Below are 21,064 nucleotides of genomic sequence, written 5' to 3'. Positions count from 1 at the left end.
TAATGTATCCTCGAGTACCCATAAGCATTTTTCACAGTATCCATAGTCATTGTTTTTTCTCTCAATTTGTTGAAAAGTTTTTATAATGGGACTTAAACTTTGGGTTACATCTCTTGTTTGGGCGAAAGCTCTCGCAGAGGTCGACAGATACGTCAAAAAAGCACAAAAGGCTCTCATGCGGAGGGCAAGTTCGCCTGCTTCTTGCGCAGGGGGTAGCGGTGACGTCAGAACGCCGAGCCCTGATTGGCTGATCGCGACCCCCTATCTGAGCGTCGTCTGCTCCTTTGCAACGTCGTCTGCTCGCAACGTCGTCTGCGTCTGTCTTACCTTTCTTGCGACTTTCGGAAGTGCAGAGGCCAGATTCACGAAACGATCTTACGCCAAAAATGTGCGTAAGACAAAACTTAAGAACAAATTCGTATTCACGAAACGAAATTTTCTTAAGTTTTGCGCAGGTTACGACGAAATCCTACGACAGCTCCGAAGCTGTCTTACGCACTTCTTACGATCAAATCAGCATGGCCGACAGCGTCGCGGTCGCGACGACCCACGGACGTTTATTTCTCTACGTGCGCTTCTCAACCGTCCCGACTTCAAGCAGCAAGAAAAAAAGTTAAGAGTTCTTGAAACAGACCACGACGAACAAGAACGCGGGATCCACAAACACCCGGGAATAGCTCCAACGGCTACGATTCCACCGAACGCGACCAAGCGAGTTCGGCACTCCGCGACTCGGCGACCGTCTGCCCACGACCGGCTGGCCGTGGAGTCACCGTTTCCCGAGGTAACGGTGACTCTCGCCGGTGAAAAAGCGGTGAATCTCCGACAGACGCAAGAAAGGTAAAGCAGCCATCGTTTTGACTAGCAGACGTAAAGCAGACGACGTTAACTGCGCCAACCCGCCGACGCCGTTAAAGAATGAGGGGTCTCGCCGCACACGAAAGGAGGGAAAAGGTATTTGGGAGGGAACTTGCGGACACTAACACGCTCATTCTCGGTTCTTAGCAAACAAACCTCGGCGCCTCGGGAGACCTCGCCAGTGACTCCTTTGACTTCCCTCCTAGATGCGTGTCTGCTAGTTGTTAGACAAAAACAACGTACCGCTCGAGTTATTTCATCTGCCTTTTCTGAAAGGCGAAGTTGAGCTCGCTCATAAAGACCTGCACTTCCGAAAGTCGCAGGAAAGGTAAGACAGACGCAGACGAAGTTGCGAGCAGACGACGTTGCAAAGGAGCAGACGACGCTCAGATAGGGGGTCGCGATTAGCCAATCAGGGCTCGGCGTTCTGACGTAAACGCTACTTCCTTTCTCATGCGCAGAAGACGAAAATAAGCCCACTTGCGAGGCGTATATTGTCCGCGATAGTTAATCTATCACGGCTCTAGGGCCTTAATCGTGATCAACAATTTCGTATAAAATGAAAGCCCAGAGTAATTTAATTCTTGGGTGCGCAACAGAGTGTATCAGGTGCTCCGCTTAAATACATTCTTGCCTTCTTAGCAAACCTACCCTCTAATCAATATCTGATGATCAGGTGTGTCATTAACGCCATGGTGTTGTCTGTGACGAGCGAGACGGGAGAGGATGGCAATGCGCCGTTCTAGAGCAAACATCACCATTGAACTCACGTCCTTTCTTCAGTAAATGGCAGGAATAAAGCTTTTGCACGGCCTGACTTTCGCCTGCGTCATGGTAACCGTATTGCTTGATTGCGGGCCTATTCGAAAACGAAAGGGTAAGTATTTCCACTTTGCACACTATGTGTCTAAAAAAGAAAACGTACTTTTACATCGCACAGTTTTAGGTGAGGTGATATATGTTCAACATTAGGTAAACCCTGAGGCTGGGTTGAAATAGCGTCCAAACAGTTGATGAATAGAAAAAAATCGATATTTTTGGCGACGTTTCCCTCACTTCGTGAAATTTCGCTCCAACGAGACGCCCGTCTCGATGGTCGCTGACGGATGCGATGAAGTCCGTCTTGCTTTCTGTTTTGCTTGTCGAGGTGGCATCCGATGCAATTCGTTACTAGATTAATATTTGCGTTGCATGGAACTTTAGAAATTCCGAAGATCCTTTATATTCTCAATATGCACAGGCGCAAGGGGATTCAGGTTCTTTTCCACATTCGGCGTGTGGTTTGCGTTTTGTGTGCGGCGTGTGAGGTCATTTTTCCGAGTGTCGAAGTCCTATGGTTCTCAAATTTCAACTAAAAAAATCACGGAACTCAGATTCTGAATGCTGCTCCCGGTGGGAGCGGCAGTCAAAGCTAATGGTGGAAGAAAATTTAACTCCACAGGTCAACAGGGCTGTGATGTTCCTAGTCAGCCTGAATCACAGCGCCACCTTGAAATGTGGTGGCAGCTTCAATCTGCGCCGGGACACCACCTTTGAATCTTTGTAGGAAAGTGTGCTTTTAGCCGCACTGCACTGCTAATGCCATCCAGCCAACGCTTCATAAAGATTTCGTCCATCTGCGAACGAAGTCTTTATGAAGCTGTATCATTGTTTTGTGGTGAGCATGGTAGTAACATTCTTTGCTACACCAGTTAAGCGTGATATCAGAGCAATTCCATTTTGAAATTTGCGGGATTATGCGGACAAGCTGGCGAACTAGTTCCATATGAAAAGCCCCACTCTGGAACAAATACAATAACTAACAAGCACGCACTTTTCCGTTAATTTATTTGTTCCCAGTCTCGGTTTTTTTTTATTATGGTATGAGAACCTTTATTAAATTCAAATTTAAAATACTCCAGTCTCCTGAATAAAAAATAAAAAAGAGCACTCGATTTGTTTTTCATGGTTTATTTAGAATTTTTGCACTTTTCCGTTCAACAAAGAGAACGTCAGATAAGCAGATGTACTTCATAAGGTAGCAGACCTCCTGCTGCAACTTGGACCTGGGACCCCAAGAAGCAGCTCCGTGGGGCACGGGCTCAGCACCTGATATCATGTCACAAATCATTAAATATGAAGACATGCCGAGGCCGTAGTCGTCAATCTATGCTTTATGTCCGTCGATCTTTTAAAAGTGGACACGTACATTCTACTGTCATTAAAATGTTTGTGATAATAAAGTTGTAGGAGGTAGTTCATTCTTGATCAAACAGACAGTTCTTTATCGCCAATGGTTTGTTGATAAGTGATGGCGGAATATGTAAGTGTAAACAGCTCTTATGTGAGTTAATCGCTGTGCGGTAACCGTCAGAACGCATAATGCTATAAACGTTAAACATAACCGCGCGACTGACAGGCTAAGCACATTTCATGTGTGAAAATAAAATATTTTCTACACATTCATGCGTGAAACGTCGCTCTAATATCGACAGCTGCGCTCATGCGATGGCGTAAGAGAAAGACAAATCTGCCGAAAACTCAAAGGACATCCAAAGAAATAAGAAGTGGAATGATTCATTCTGAGCCAGTTAATGTATGCAGCGCGAGTGGTAGCACGAACAGAATATCGACGTTTTTTTCTGGTTTCCTAGTTTCCGTAATTGACTATCTACAATTGAAACTAGCGTAGTAACAAGACTGTGTTTTTCATTGCATTGTTTTAGAAAAATATAGAGACATTTTACTAACAACAGACACTTTATTATACAAAGATCCCTCGGGAAGAGATTTTTTTTTAAATATGGAAGCACTGTAATTCAAAAACGGTTTTGTTTCAGATAATCAGAGGAAAAAAGAGAAAACGAAGAAAACAAATAAAATAGCCAAGTTAGAGAATTATTTCAACACGCGGGCATGACGAAATGAGAGTAAAAGATACATGGGTAAAAATACACAAAATATATAGACACAGAAATTGAAAGGAAAGGGTTAGCTAGAACGATAGGGACAAAACATAGAGAGCAACAAAGACATACACACCGTTGACTGCGTGTGTGTGTGTGCACACACACACACACGTAAAAAAAGAAACATTAACTAAAACACACCAATAAATGTTTAAAAAAGTGTTTTTGACTCATTCCCCCTCCACCTTATAAAATATATGTAAGTAACGTTCGTGCTCTCCGGTTCCTCATTTCGTCGGTGTCGTACTACAGCGATATGAACAGGTACAATCTCGCCCTGTTATCCATTCTGCTATGTAAAGAAGCGTCGATGTCGTGTTCGCTTTAACTTTGTCGGGTAGTGTAGATTCAAAGAGTAGATGTTTGTTATCTGGTATAATTCGCTGACTCTTGAACAGCAGTACTTACTTTTATGCTGCGTCCATTTAATTTTGAATGACATGCTCTTAATAAAGTCACAAGAAGACATATTAATTTTCAAATGGGCTTCTAACTGCCGAAGCGGTATCGTGGGTTATTGGGGCACTTTGTTTAGCAAACACAAACAAGCCGTCGAATTAAATTCTAGGGAATTATCTGCCGTTTTTTTTTTGTCCAATCGAATACCTCAATGGGCCGTAGACAGAAGGTTTCGCGTTTACTTGTAAAATGCTTTACTCTAGGATCCCAAGCAAATAGATTGTATTTTGTTTTCAAAACGTTTGACTGAGGCGCGTTTTTCCCTTCTTATCTTAAGAATATTAATCTACCTCGTAACCGGACGTTCCTGCGGTAAGAAATTGATAGTAAATTTGATAAATGAGATGCGGTGAGCAAACTGGGGGTAGAGCTCGTACTTCACAACATGCGTTTTGCGACGATCGTAACATGGTGATATGATTTGTAAGATTTACTATTAACGTTTTAGATTAATTTGGCTCGATCGGTATGAACGTTACGTCAACTCACCCTTGAACTAGCAGCTGAGTCTGATTGGCCAGGCAAGTCCATTTGACACAGGGATTTTGCAGAGTTTTTACTTCTCCATTTCCCATTGTGTGGCCGAGGTATCTGCACTCATGATCTAGTTGTAATACGTACGAGTTATTAAGAAAGGGATATCTCAATATGCAAAGATGTAATCGCCAATTCAGGATAGTCGTACAAATACGAGATCATTGTAAATATCCGATGATCGCATTATTTTTATTATTGTAAGGGTACGCTATTATTTACACAATTACTGCTTTTCAAGATAGGCGAACCCTACTACCGTAAACGTACTTCTGAGGCAGCTGTTTATTACATTGCCGTAAACCTTGTGAGGTCGATTTGGCAGTCACATATGAGTAACGTTTCCCATGAGGTCGGTCATACATGTTCGATTAATCACTAAGTTTAGTTTCGTCATTGAAAGCACTCGCTGGCAGGTGAAACTTTTGGAATGGTCGTTTAAGTTCACATTTACTTAAATTAAAGAAGACAATTAAAATGCCTCGTGATTTCAATATTCCGCCGAGGGCGCCCAAGTTCGGTGTACAAAAGTCTATAACATTGTGCAATTTTGTATATTTCCATAAAAATAAAACTTACGGTCAAATACTAGAAGTGATCGTTCTTGAATTTCATACTTGTCTGTTCCATCTTCCTCTACATTACCTCGGGATATTACTACGTTGGCTATCACAATGCAAACAATCAAAATATTCATTTTGCCCACTTGATTATCTGTAAATAACTTAATACTGGATATCAGAAAGTGTATTCCTACGTTAATATTATGTTTCAAATCACATGGCACATATAGTTTTACTATGATGTGCCCAGTTATACGATGCGTAATTTTTATATAAGAATATTAGGGGCTTTTTTAAAAACATTTTCATCGTATAACACAAAAAAAAAACAGATTGATTTTATGGTGTGATCAGTTTAGTACATGAAGAAGACAGTGAAACTTACTTCATGATGGTAACTTTACTGCCATTTTTAGTGTTTACTTTTGGTACAATGCATTCATTACTCGATACGCACCATTTCAAACAAAATAGGCATACCATTTATTGTATAATTTATCCCATTTATTTGCAATCGTGGCAAATATAATGTAAAAACCATTGAACGCATCTGACTGTTATCTTACCTTCAAGGCAAGAAATTAAACTAAATAAGAAATTCAGGTATTGGTGCACAGGTATTTGTGCATGGTTCGTACGTAATTAACTTTCGGCTGTTGCTCTCATTAGCATTTATGCAGGAAACATTCAAAGTAGGGAGCGGCCATGGGGGGAGGGGTGGGCTTATGAGGGCCGAGGCCTCTTGATATGTAGTTGACCATTAAGCATATGAATGCCCCCTCCCCCCCCCACACACACACGCACACTCTAAGTCACATTGAAAGTCCCAGTGAACCCCCTGTTCCCCCGAAAATGTTCCTGGCTTCGCCACTGCAATCAATCTAATATGCTTTAGGCTCTTGGTATTACAAACCGCTATAGTAGAATACAATATAAATGCACCGATATTGGGCTTGCATCAAAGTTTAAAAAAAACAGTTTGCAAAAGAGGCAGTTATGTAGAATCCGATGATATTACCGTCCGTTTGACGATGTGCCGGTCTGCGCTTGTGCCTGTCGAGAACAAACTAGATAGAGGTATTTATATCTTATTTGTTGGTTCTACGTGGAAGACGGTTGCTAAATTATGACCTTTCACAAGATATCGAAACAGATCTTTTTAGACATCTAGCCTGACGCTTGACTTTATCTGTGTTCTGCCGTGCGTCAGCAACATATAAGGCTAACTGGAAATGTTTTATCATGATATTTTCATGAGTTCTTCTAAAACTATTCACCCGGATATACACGTATTACACAAAATTAGTCACGTTTAATTTCACTCTTTTCGATATTATGCTTTGCTTATGTCGTGAGTCAAACATAGGCTGCCATTTCCGTCATCGCGAAGTGCTGACTGCAAGTGTTAACTATATATATAAATATATATATATATATATATATATAAATTTTTTTATATTGCAGTTTTTGTTGGTTTATCACAGAAGTGACGAAAGAATTGTACAAAACATTAAACAAAATAGAACAATATACAAGTAATAACTGTAAAACATCAGCAATAGTCAACTATGGTGGACAACAATCCACACAATGGTAATAAACGACCATCACCGGGCAACTACTTCCAAATTTAATGGCATAAGGAAAAAACATTTTAAACACATCTGCACGTGGATAAAAAGGTAAAATATTTAGTTGGTGGCACCTTCTTCAGGAAGGTGTTTTTTTTAAGTGTAACTGTGTAGGGTTTTCAAGCATCCAGTTCATTACACCCGTGAAGCTTTTTCACAGCCAGTGAGAAAAGCCTCAAGTGAGGCAACACCACCGGTATACTATGCGTGGAAAGTGGGGAAACGTTAAAAGCAGGAAGATTAGAGGGTGAAACATCTGGCACACCGTTGACACATAAACGTACTGCTTCCTTCTGAATAGCTTCAAGCTTGTTGATATCAAATGGTTTTTAAGGGTTCCAACGACAGAGCCATATTCAAAGATTGGTCGTTTTGAAGTTTGTAATATCAGAAGTTTTGTATGTTGTATGACTCAACGTAGAGTACGGAGCCGGTATCCGAGTTAGTTAATTGTTACATGTGAAGTCAAAGTGATCTATCAGGTCATATCAGGCGTAAAAGACGCAAAAGGGACATTTAAACCCTACACAGATGACTAGAGAGAACTGGATGTTAATGAGCGCCTAGACAATGACATAAAAGCGGCTTTGCGAAAAGTTATTGACATTTGCCAGGTGTTGCACCACTCGCGGAAGCTGGCAAGGGTATTGTGAAGAAAACAGAACCCCGAGGTGACTTGTGATATAAACCACGATCGTCTGTTTGTAGACGTATTTTAGTGGTAATGTTAGGTGGAAAATCATCGATGTAAATAAAAAAAGGAAGAGCTCCAAGCAGTTTGCGAACCACCCGACGACACATTTGCGTCCGAAGGATTGAATGAATGGGAAGTGGCACACTGTGAACGAAGGGAACGAAAACTATGCACCCAGTCAGCCAGGGATTATTCTTTAGTATAATGTTAAGCTTATGTGTGAGTATAGTTGTCTTATTGTATGATGATATCATTATCAAGGTGTTCTAAAAGAGAATATTGGAAGGTTTCTTCTTGAATGATTTGATTATGGCACCACAGCCGTTTTACGGGTACCTCAGACAGAGTAATTAACTATCCTTATCGTGGGCACCCAGGGCTATGAACAAAAATGAACATCTTTGGAGATTTCATGCTATTACGACCGACTTCGCGTGACTGAGCTCGGTCGCGGGTCTTTCTTATATAGGTCGTTCCATACTCGGCTTCTGCGCACTGCCATCTTTGTTTACGAGAATGTGGAAGTTGTTCTGAGCATGCGCAATAACTCACCTCTTCTAAGTATCAGGAGCAGCGCATGCCTCAACAGCGCATAAATTTGGCATTCTTCACTTGTGTATTAAGCCTTGGTATAATGTGTAAACCAGAAAAGGAAAATAGGCGTCATATTTGAGTCTGCACATTTTCGTGTTTCGTTCCTATTTTTGTTCAGCGTTCGCTTTCCAGAAGGCTGAAAGTTCACCATTTAGACTCTATATTCCATTCACATTTGGACTTATTCACTTGAAGGGTTTTCTTTCGGGTGAGGTTTACGACTAAAATGAAATACAATATATTAATTAGCGTTAAAATTGTGACACTGAGCGCAGGAACGAATGCAGCTTTTTATTTCGACAGAATAACATGCTTTGAATTCACTGAAACGGAACTCTAACTTACCAAAAATATAGGTTCTTCTTATACTATTTATATAATTTTTTTTAAAACAGCCTAGTATTATCCTATTTACTGCGTTGATTTTATTAATTTTTGTTTGAAACGAGTCTTCATTTGGTTAGGTATACTTCTCATCTGTGTAACAGCTTCAAAGGTGTAAGCAGCATGAATAAAATGTATTATTTGCCGTCCCCAAATGGCTATCAAAAATAGAAAAGTCAAAATCAATTTTATAGGCGTCTAACATCAAGAGGCTATCTCTGTTAAAAAAGCGTACCACAGGTTTGCCCTAAAAGTCCTATTTGCCCGGTTGAGTACTACTGTACTGCCCATGTTCAAATTGAATATCGGATGTATAAATACGTACGCATCATAGCACATATCGAATGTTTGAAATACCTGTAACTAAGAAAAAACCTCATGGAAATGGAGCGTGCTGGTTAAGTTACGGTGTTTGTGGAGAAACATAGGGGAAGAAAACCAGACGATTTCAATCCTCTATGTTATTCTTCACAAATACTAGCAGAAAGCATTGCTCTCTTTTTTGTCTAGTTCCGAAAAAAAATTTAAATAAAATTTCGCGTTTAGATGTTTTGATTATAGATCTGCAATCTAAACGCAAAATTTCTGACGATTTCGTGTACTGAATTTTTAGCCATACAAATTTCGTTCATAAAGTCAAGGTAAACCTAGCGTAAAATACAAATAGAAATGCTATGGATATCTGAAAGTACGATAAAAAATGCATATACTGGGTTGTTTGATTAGGTCTTTTTTTATAAATTCGCTTTGAAATAGTATAAGCTGACCAGGTATTTAAGATTACCAGAATACCCTTTCAGATTAGAAATATATAAGGTGCCAACCGGTGTAATGTTTAAAAATGCCAATTCTATTTCTTTCTACTTTGTCTTTTTAAAACAAGTTAAAACTTCGGTCATACTGCTTATGTTTATTTATGTATCCGGAAATATTACGAACAATTTCTAAACAGAAAAATTTCAAATCAATGTTGAGTTTTGTTTTACAAAATCACAAATTTGCAACTTACAGTACGTTTGCCTCGAATTCACATTGCGATAGCTACATAAACAAATTGCATCGATGTCCTCAAAAAATCCTTTCATAGCTACAGATGGAAGTTTTCTATGGCGTTGTATTTTTATGTTGGTAATGCACCTATAAATAATACTATGCACCACATGCATAACATAATTTAAGTTATATTACAAGTTAAATTACATATATATGAAATTATTTTAAAAAAGAGTTGTGTTTTTGTGTGTTTTTAAGCTGTACTATGACTGTTGTTATGGTCGAAAAAAACACAATAAATACACTTCAACATTTTTGGTTATTTCTTCAAACAATTGAATTCTCTGAACTTCTGGCTGTAGAATTTCCTTGCATTGCCCCGACGTTACTAGCATAATGGTCATTAATGGATGTCAGAACAAGCTTCCACTACTCTGCTCTATCCTTCTCACAATAAGAAGTATATTCCAAAATATGACACAAGGCAACAAAATAACTATGTAAGATTCCGTTTGTTCTCACATTGTCTAAGAAATTACCGAAATAAAGTTCGCAGCCGTAACTCTTTTAGCAAATAATGGCTTCAGAATAATCTGAGAATTAACACGATAATTTCTTTCCGCTAAAGAACTGAGTAACGGAAGATATCGCCTTTTAATTTCATATAGGTAGCCACTGATAGTTGCTTTAAGTCATAGTACTGAACCATTTGATTTCTATAGCACCCCAAATTCAAGGCAAGCTCTGATTTGTAAGCCAGCGATTATGTAAAAATAAAATTCACACTACCATAATAAAAACAGCTCTTTCTCGTCTAAAGTTTTCCACGCCTTTCATCGATACCTAAATAAGAACTTGCAGCCTATTGTAAAGAACGCCGAAAGTTAAGAACAAAATTTAACGGAGAATTGAAAATACTACTGCGTTCCAATTTATTTTTGCTCTCCCAAATTGTTCTTCAAGTTTTTTCTAGTTGAGACTCGGTTCCGCTAATATCAGGGACCGCATATTCACTCACTTTTTCTTTCGAGCGAGATCAAAAAGCCAACTCGAACATGTTGGAATTCAAATAAAGTGCCACGCAAGCCGGGTTTTGTGTGTGCGTGTTATGTTAATAAAGAATATGAACCAAAGTGTATATATATATGTATATATAAACTTGGTTTGATATCTACAAAAGAAAAAATACCCAGCTTTAATGTTCAGTTTATGCATTTTAAACTGTATTTTTCTTTTCGGCCGCATAAAGGCCTCTGAATTTAATTTTGAAGCAAGTTACCATTATTTATTATATTGTGTAAGTTTCTTCACTTGAGAAATGCATTTCATTAAGAGTGTTCGGTAGGGCTCTTCACATTTATTCAAAATTTTATATAGAAAATTTGATTATATACTATATATTCTTGCACTACCCTGCGAGCTTACTTCGGTAGTAATTTGCTAGATGTAATGAATTAGTTGTTGTGAATTAATCTTTCGAGTAATTTGATTGGGAGCACCCTTTACAATTTTCATTCGAGTTGTGGCATGGACAGTCCCAAGCATCTAATTATCTCTCCGCAGCCAATAAAATTTTGCATTAACCGATAACACTGCCATATAACAATTCAGGTAGCAAAAATATGCACGTATTAAGCCACGTCGATTGATTCTTGGGTTGTCAGTCGCAATTTAATTTTATTTTCGTATTCCTATTTGCACAGTATGCGGAGGTAAACAAAAACAAACATGGCCGCACTTCCTATGTGAATTCTGCTTCCGGTTGGGCATTCTTTTTTGCTGTTTTTGAGGACCCGCACTGATAGATTACTTTAAAAGATTTACCGCCGATAGCTGACTGCGGTACCACCTGCAATTTACTTATACTGAACCGACATGCCTTCTAGATAAATTGGGTGAAAAGAAAGAGAAGTTACACCACAAGTCCACCGAAGCTCTCATGGGCGCATCTTCACGACTACCTATCCGAGCCACCAGGTCCATATACTTCAGTCTCAGCTACTTCGCGAACGGAAAGGCATCGGCAAGGGGCCACTACCTGCCCCAAGTGCCGAAGTTACGCGCCGAGCGTCCTCGCATGTGGTCGCCGAGCTGGGTCATGGTTTTAGCACACAATCTTCCGAGAGTTTTTATGACGCTTTTAATGTTTTGACCACCTTGCGTTAGCATTGAAGGATTCTTTCCCAGAGCACCATGTCAGCTTGCATTTATACGTGCCGTAATGGCCCGGCTGGCACCTATCATTGTACAGAGATAGTCGGTCCAGGCGACGCTGGCGCGGCATCTTCGCTAGGGTCAGTAATCTTCGAGTTTTTCGCGTTGCGCCATCTATCGGCAGCACATCGAAGTAGGCAAGCACCGTTTTCTTAGCAGCGATTAAAGAAATTCGGAGGCATCAGTGGCGTCCCTCGTCTCGAGAGAATTGAACGAACTTCACTTGAGACATTTTCTTCGTGCGGGTGAGCATCGTCAACTTAAGAGCACGGGACTGGGGCATTTCTGAAGCGCAGCTTTCGCGCAGTTGCTCGCTAGTGACCCAAGAGTCGCCGCGCATCCACCCAAACACAAGGTACTTAAGGGAGAACCGGAAGTATCTCTCTCCCCCGGTCATGGCGGCCGGAAGTAAAATGAACACCATGTATAGTCTGACGAAAGGCGGCTGAAGAACCACCCAATAAACTTGACCGGGGTATAAAGAACTAAGCTTGCACAATGGCTGATGATAAACTCCACTTGTATCTCCGTTGCTCGGAAACTTAAGACATGTCGTTGTCACGTGGGTCGCAAGTTTAATGACTTACCATTTCGTTTCGTTTTGCTTTGTCGTGTTTGTGACAAGTTTGTAAAACCTTTGCGTTTCATTTCTGGATCTGTCCTTTGTCAATACTCAGTCTGATAATTGAGAAAAAATTAGACAGCGGCATAAACACAAGCGTATGCATTCTAAAAAAATAAAAGCATTGACGTGCATTTGTTCTAATAGTTTGCCCAGATAATCGCCTAATTTGGCCCAAGGGCCAGTTGTTGGGGCCTAATATGATTTTGCTCCAAGGCATTAGTTCTAAAATTCTGTTATTATACTTTTTAATGGCTTTCCTTTGGCCTGTCATAAAATTGCCAAAGTGCCAAACTTCGGCAAAAGATGCCACACATCAACCGAGCAACCAGCAGTGCAGCCTAATTCTAGCGCTTTTCTTGCAATCGTCTCCCAAAGTTCTACTTAAAAAATAAACGACCGGTACTGAAGCCTAGCTTTGGCACTTGTTTGTCGATTAGGCACAGGGGTGGCGGAAACTACCACGCAGTGAAAATTAACCTTGACCTTTGTTTGACGATTTAGGGCCAAGATACCCAGACTCGGGTCAAAAATGGTCAAGTTTGGTTTTACCTGGACTTTTTCGGGCTTATTAAGACCCTAAATTCCCAAACAAATACATATTTGGGCCAAGAGCACTGAGATAACCGGACTGCTGTCGAATCTCTGCAAACTTCTGCCCGCTGGCGCCGGTTTTTTCCAGCACTAAACACAACTGATAAAAAGCGTAGCACATTATTTTTATTCGTGTATACAGATTTGTTATACAGATACCACAACAAACGTAATGATGGGATATCGCAAATACGATTGCCATACTTTCAATTGAATTATTAAAAATAGCGCATTAAGTGTTTTGTTAAGAATTATTCGGGCGAAGGAATGGGCAAGAAAGTTCTACCGTACCAAGTAAAGCAATACATTATTTTGTACGTAACTGGTAACAATATTTGCTCATCGAGTAATTGAAATCTATAATACTTTTTAAGTAACGAACGCAGGTCCGCAGGCTGCAAGCCCCTCACTGTAGAGATGCGCCGAAGCACAGGGACAAAGTAAAAAATGTAACGCCCACACGGGTTTGCGAAAGAAACAAGATAGAAAAGTTCAAAGCGTTTCATCGGCTCAAAAAATAGCGACTTGGAAAGGTCATGCATCAAACGCACTGCAAAGGTGACCACGATTGGCGAGGACTGACGTCTGCTCAAGCCGCGAATTTAAGTGTATGAAGAAATTTTGAAATTCACGCAAAGCAGAGTCAAGGAAACAGCTGCTTCTTTCGATTCAAAAACAAGTATGATTTCTCTTTATAATTTTTGACTACTTAAAGGTCTTTTGTTTTCGCGCAACATCTTTTTTTCTAAGTGTCGTTTGTTCTTCCTGTCTCTCGATATTTTAAGCTCACAAAACTCTCCTACATAAATAGTCGTATCGTTCCACGGCGTTTGCACAACACAACCCTGCTGATTCAAGGAAACATCTATTCCGGTAAGAGTTCTTTTTTTACCTTTATCTTTATCACTAAATCTTTCGAACCACGAGAGTCTCAAGTCATCTTCTGGTTAAAAAAAACATAGGAGCACACCCGATAAGAATGTTAGACCGCCACCTGTCAGCTGCATTGTGACTCCGCATGCATGAACGTTTCTTTATGTTAGTGTACCTTGTTTCACATTAAGCCGCAGTGATAAACGTGCATAGTTGCGAAGCTTGTCGTCTTGATGCGCTTGGTTTCAACAGCGAAACCAATCGCACACTGTGAATTCGCAATGATCTTGTGGTTTCTTTATGTATGTTATTGGTTTCATTAGTGATAGCACATGCACAAAGGCGAAGAGCGCTAAGACGACGCACTTTTTGAGCTGTCTGATTGGCTCCTGCGGATTTTAGTGCTATCTGTACTCGGACTTAATGTGAAACAGAGGGTACTACGATAATGCGGAGAGCAAATTCGTCTCCTTCTTTTGCAGGGGTTGTGGTGACGTCAGAAAGACGCCGCGCTCTGATTGGCTCTGATAGAAGGATAGTGGGTGGACCTCAAAGCAAGCTGCCTTCATGTCTACCCACTATCTTTCAATCAGAACCAATCAGAGCTCGGCTCTCTGATGTCACCACAACACCCTGCAAAAAAAGCAGACCAACTTGCGCTGCATATTGCAATGATAAAATGACCACGTGCAGCTGCGTAAATGAGAAGAAGTAATCATCCATGGTTACTGGGGTCGCCGCTTTTAAATCAGTGCTGAGTTATATGAATCTTAAATATATGCAGATAAATCTGTCAGCGATATTCTTCTGAAAGGATAGTCCAGAAGATACTAGTTTTTTTATTTTTGTGACTCTTGCATCTGTATGTGGGCCTGGCAATTGTTGTTACCGATCTAGAAACATTACTTGGAATATACTTGATCTGAAATCGAACACGCGCATTTGAAAAATAAAAGTAAGAATTGCCCAAGCAGTTAGGTGTCACTGAGTTGATGAAGTGCGCATGCCATTAAACCTAGAGAAGGCAATATACTTTATCGCTGTACAGTACCATTTGAGGCAATTGAAGATGCCGTAAAGCTACGCTTTGATAATTAATGTCATGCATATATATGGTCTTTAAGGTGTAGCCAATGATTTGTTCCTAAACCTCATATTCACCATATTAAGAATATATTCCACGTTATGAGTCATCAACTGTCATATTATATGAAACGCCATATCACATAGAATAAGCATTTTTTAATTAAGAACCCACGGATCAGCTTGTTGTTTCGCCAGGGATGTTTTTTATACTTTTCTTGTCAGATGGCAAGTAAAAGAGTTTGTTTTCGTCCATCTGTTGTTGGTAGTTTTGAGATTTCCGATATTTAAAATAGATAAATGAAGCTCGCAGTGCCAACTACTTTTGATATGTTGTATATTTATAATACGTGAATTGTACGTTATGGAAGATAGTCTGCCATCTTGAAATTTAAGAATAAAACTACTTAATTTTAGTTTTTTTCTATGGGTTCTTATATGGCATTTTATTATATAGGCTCTATAGTTGCTTGTCGTTTTTCCATTAGGGCACAGTTTTATACGCACATACTTCAACTGAAGTAAAATCAACGTTTCCTGCACATGCAGTTGTATCCGATTTTTGACGGCTGGCTCAATTTATATATTTATTTGTTATTTAATTAAAAACTCCTCTTATTCCTTACAATAAATATAGTAGAACTGGCATACAAAAGCATTTCAAAAAGAGTGTGGTGACACTTCGCCAGGGTCTTGAACACAAATGCTGAACAAACACCTCTGTCATAGCACTTTGGGAGTATTACATTTTAAAAGATTGCTGTGTGTAAAAAATGGCAAACAGAAGCCTATGCACCAGCAAAGCAGCAACAGTGTGACACCCCGAACATTTAGCAAGTTACACAAACAATGAGAGTTGGTCTAGGAATAAAGAAACATTATTGCAATCGACTATGTAACTGGGTAGTGTATTCCAATCGGATGCTGCTTGTGGAAAGAAAGAACATTTCTAGATATCTACTTGATAGTGGTGTACAAGGATTGTTTTTGTGTGTGTAAATATTCGGTACGTTTTGGCTAAAATCCAAAATAGTTTCATGGTCGCAAACCAAAATTAACGAACTAAAATCAAATACAACAATAACTTTCAATGCGATACATTATTAACTTCGATAATTTGCAGAGTCATTCTTGCAGCAGGAATGAGGACAATTGTTCTATTGGCCGTGATAGCCATGGGAGGTGTGTCACTCATCATGGGAGACACTAATCAGCGCCACCATTATGGAGTTTCATTTGAAGACGGTAGCACACATTTTTCATTCTCTTTGAAATGTTCTGGTTAGGATTTGTTAGCTATTCACATCACCTTTAAATTTTTATAGTTCCTTTTTTAAATATAATTTTATATAATATTTAATTTGAGTATTCATTACTGTACCTTAAGGACCCAAATGCATTTTTTTGGTAATAGATGGGACGAAAATCTGTTGTAGGAATACAAGAAATATCAGCCAGATCTATAAACCAAATAAGAAAAGTGTAAACAACAAATAAAAATTGTTCCTAAGGTTTAAAATATGATAGACTTTTGTGATGGGTATCAATCACTATATTATTCGGTGCTTAGAACACTGGTGGTACAATCATGTGAAAACCGACGCACCCATTGTACTTAACCTACTCTTCCTTTTTTCCTTTTATAAATTCACTCTCGAATTTAAACCAGAACAAAAATAAAAATAAAACAAAACTTTTTTACATCTTTTCTAAGGTGTTTCATCCTTCCTGTAAAAAGAACTCGCTCAAGTCATATTCGTTCTTTCATGATTTATTTTGCTCTTATTTACCAAGATATGTAATACGTTGAAAAATATTGTGTTTTCTTGTGTTAGCCTTAAACCACTTGTAATTGGGAAAGAAAAATTATACCTTTTGGGAACAATGCGAAATATTTGATTCTCTAATGAGTGAAGTCATAAATCAATGCGAGTGAAGACCGGAAGTGGAATGTAAAGTTACGAACTCCGGGTGTTTCATGAGTGCGCTCGTCACTTCCCCAGGAGCCGATTTTGATGCATGGCCACATATCGAGACAAAAAATCAATTAGGCAGGAGGTAAAAAAAACACCCAAAATAAAAAACTTACCTAAAATATGTAGAAATGATAAAACAAGTTATTAAATCACAGCTGATCAATTCTAACAGCGTAGGTTGAAAGCTTAATGTTATTTTTGACATATTTTATTTCATCTGAAAATAGTAGCAGGTAATTTGACTACATGGTGCAGATAAGTTTTCACATTTCACCTCTTTACTTCCTATTTTCCAAGCCAAGCAGCACGAGAAATTGGTTTGCTCTGCAATTGATACTTGCGTTGTGACAGATACCGGCAGTCTGCATGGGAGCAACCCAAAGTATAGAAATATGATTTTCCTCCCAGTACCACACTGGGAGCTGGAGAGCGTCATACGACTTCTTGTGAAGACACTGAGCTTTTACAGAATCGAAGAGGCCACCGCTAGAGTCACTGAAAGGTTATTATGTTCACACTTCTATGAGTGTGATTCATTTCTCGGCATCATTACGAGCTAAACACGCGATCTCATTGGCTAATGAACGATAATAATAAGTTGCGGACGCACCACGCACTGCGCTTAAGCTAACAGTCATGAGGGTCAACAAAGAGGTGGTTTTAGAAACAACTTTCAAAGGAGGCTCAAGACTTAAAAGAGATCAACTAACATTTTCCACGTGTTACAGTATTGTACTTTGGACCCGGTTTCCTACTTCCTTGGTTCGCCCCTACAGTCCCTAGACCCATCAAACTGGCGAGGCGGGCCATCCATAAATGCTGGATGGATGGATAGATGGATGAATCCGGCTGAGTCCTTTGGATCGGGCGCTAGCTTACGCCACCTAGCCATTTTGTGCTATGCTATGAGACGGATACAGCGCTACCTACAGACACTCGAATGCTGATACGAGCTTCTAGGGGCATGGAATAGAACGCCAATTCCAGGCCAAGTCAGCTTTAGAAAGCTCGTCCAGTTGTTTGGAGAGACATCTGATACATAACATTCAAATTTACTGGAATGTATTGTGTTGGCTTATTTCAAAACATGCCAAAGAGCTCATATCCACAAAAATAAATATCAGCCGCTGTGTCCGTGATGCATAAATAAAAGCGGTAACAAAGTATTATGCCTGAGCTTCGAGAGAACATTATATACGCCAAAAATATTTTACCGTAACAGAATAGGCAGAAAATCGACACACCAACGTTTATTTGCTTTACTGCAACATTACCTCGCTGGGTTGACTATTAGGAAACGCCAACATTTTCTTCGGTACAAAAGGTATCTTTTCTACATTTTTCTAAAACCTTCCATGCCATGCGGTCAAAGCATTCCCGGCATTGTATTGCTGTTTCTTGGCACCGTCGTCTTTTTAACGAGCGCCTGTTTGTTTCTAGTTGCAATGGGGATTTTATGACACCTTCCGCGACACTAAGGGTGCTTCTAATAAATTCGCAGAACGCGAGAACGTTCCGAGGAGAACATTCAAGACGCAGCACCACAAGCGGTTGTCCCTTTCGCTCCTCCTCCGCTCGCGACGAGGCTCATCACACACGACCTTTCCTGCACCACTCACGTCCGAGGGATGCGACAACATAGTGTTGCCGCCATGGAAGTTTTTTTGTTTTTTTTTGTTGAGAATATTTAGACTAAATTTGTGATTGTCCGATTTGTTTTAGTTTGAAATGAACTAGTTAAATTTACATATGCGACGAAAATCTGAGGTATATGAGTAGTTATAATGTGAATATTGATGTATATTAAAGTTTCAACGCGTTCTTTTACCGTTGATTCTGCAGGTACGTGCAAGTACCGCAATCAAACACTCAAAGATGGAGAGTTTAAAACACTTCAGTACCCTTGTGAACGCTGGTTTTGCAATGTAACAGCAAAAACACTTACTGTTGAAGGGTTTGTAATTTATATTTTCACTGTTTGCAGCAAGCCATCGGGCGAAAACGTAGCTGCTAAGTTATAATATGCGTGTGCATGTCTAATTTATATATCTTGAATAAATTGACGGCTGGTGTTGTTTTAATACGTTAATCGTTTCGAAGATGTAAATATCAATAAAGATGTGAGAATGGCAATATAATCACGTTCAGGTTACCGAGAAAATTCGCTGATTTGCTGGTACCAGCACTACCTAATAAGTTTTTTGTTACAATAAATATATACAATTTAGTCAACTTGAATTCTCATAATGGATATATATGTTTACACATTGTTTACCTTTTAATGCGAATGCATCACCCGCCCGATGGAGCGCAGCCGACGTTGGCTGTTATCGCGAAAAACGGGTATCTGAATAAACGGCAGTTAAAATGGCTGCGACGCGTTCCCATTGGCTGTGATGCGTCATATCAGATGCTTCGTCCCGGAAGTCACCGGGGCACTCAAAGTCAAAGCGGACGCGCCCAAAAAGAAAACACAAAGAAAAGCACAGCAACGCAGATGCACCGTCACGAAAGGCGTGGAGCCGGCAGATTCGACAGCGCATGCGCAGTGGGGGAGTGTGATGTTACCACCGGTGCGTCATGTCCGATAGGAAGGCGCGGCGCTGTGTTTGTAGGAATCCGCTGCGTGTATGAATGCTTTCGCATTCCTTCACGTAAGCAGTCTTAAGCGTTATTCCTTCAAGAAATGAACATTTCCTGTTCTACGGGAATTATTTTTTTTTGTAAAAGAGATCCTTAGCTAATAAATTGCATACCTAATCAATTCACATCTCATAAAGCCTCTTTCACTGGATATCTTAGCTGTGATACGCAGGTGGGAGTTAAAGATGATGGAGAGATGAGTTAAATACTTTACCATTTGAAAGACATATTTTGTAATCAACTGCGTGGAAGAAAACAAATGTTGCAGTCATTCTTGGAATTGGGCACAATATTTCGGCGAACACAAAAAGTAGAATCAAATTACTATACAAATACTTAAACATAAGCACAATTAACTAATCTATGGTTGGAATTGTGCATGTGCACGCAGGTTTTTTATAAAAAGAAATTTCATTTTTGTCAAGTGTCGAGTTTGGTGCAGAGCCACGCCGTACACTCATATTTGGATAAGTATATTATACAGTAAATTCAAAATTGATAATATTGAATGACAAGGATGTTCAGGCATTATTAACAGGAACGCTTAATTCATAGGGGTGTTTATTCTCACTAATGTTTAAAATACGTTATTTTATCCATGCCCGTCTCTAAATACAGTGGGTTATAGAAGATAGTATATGGGTCAATTGGTTCAATATCGAAGAGAGGCGCCGAAAAAACACAAGGACGAGAAGAGACGTAAACACTGGCGCCAGTGTTTACGTCTTTTCTTGTCCTTGTGTTTTTTCTGCACCTCTCCTCTATCGGGTTTATAGAAGTCCAACATTTAAATACGAAAATGTGCACTTCACTTTTTCATAGCTTAGGCAGACTAATCGTTAAGAATTTTAGACATCGTGATAAATTCCGGGAAATCATTGCAATCGCTGCACGCATTATATAACTCTAGAAAGTGGGCGAAGTCAAAATGTATACTAAAAACACTCCAACACTGTGAAAGAGAAAGGACAGGCAAACACAGAGGCCACTGTGTGGGGGTGTGTCCTTTTTTTTTCGCAGTCTCGGTTTATTTTTACAATCTTCAACTACCACCAGCTTGTTTGCAGCCTAACCTTATATTCATTAAAATACATATTCGGGTTTGGGTTTTAAAAAAATATATGTCATTTTTTTCCCTTTAGGTGCAATATCAGACCCTACGACAGTTGCACCTTCGTGCACAACCCTTTTTACTACTGGCCATCTTGCTGTCCGCGTCGTCCGGTCTGCTAACGTAATTTCGAAGTTAATCGAAGTTACCACTTTTGCGAATAAAATTGTTTTCCTACATTTTTTACAAACAACTTGCTGCGCTTTCTTATAGAGACACTGACACTCTCCAAATTTGTTTCTTCTATTTCCTGCAAGGCGATTTATTTTAGTGTCTGAAGATTACCCAAT

The 21,064-nt window shown here is 39.6% G+C and overlaps 1 protein-coding gene and 1 pseudogene across 1 annotated transcript; one reads left to right on the top strand and one right to left on the bottom strand.

The window, feature by feature from the left end:
* Positions 1-2,849: 2,849 nt before the first annotated feature.
* LOC115326505 lies at positions 2,850-5,496 on the bottom strand (annotated as a pseudogene).
* A 10,690-nt stretch (positions 5,497-16,186) lies between these two features.
* On the top strand, positions 16,187-20,896 carry LOC120848822. Its single transcript, XM_040220859.1, has 3 exons — positions 16,187-16,289; positions 18,863-18,974; positions 20,806-20,896. The coding sequence occupies exons 1-3, from the start codon at positions 16,187-16,189 to the stop codon at positions 20,894-20,896; spliced, it is 306 nt and encodes a 101-aa protein (XP_040076793.1).
* Positions 20,897-21,064: the final 168 nt, after the last annotated feature.

Source organism: Ixodes scapularis, unplaced genomic scaffold (genome assembly GCF_016920785.2).
Source record: "Ixodes scapularis isolate PalLabHiFi unplaced genomic scaffold, ASM1692078v2 PGA_scaffold6__148_contigs__length_123643588, whole genome shotgun sequence".
NCBI lineage: Eukaryota > Metazoa > Arthropoda > Arachnida > Ixodida > Ixodidae > Ixodes > Ixodes scapularis.
This window is presented reverse-complemented; position numbering and strand designations above follow the sequence as displayed.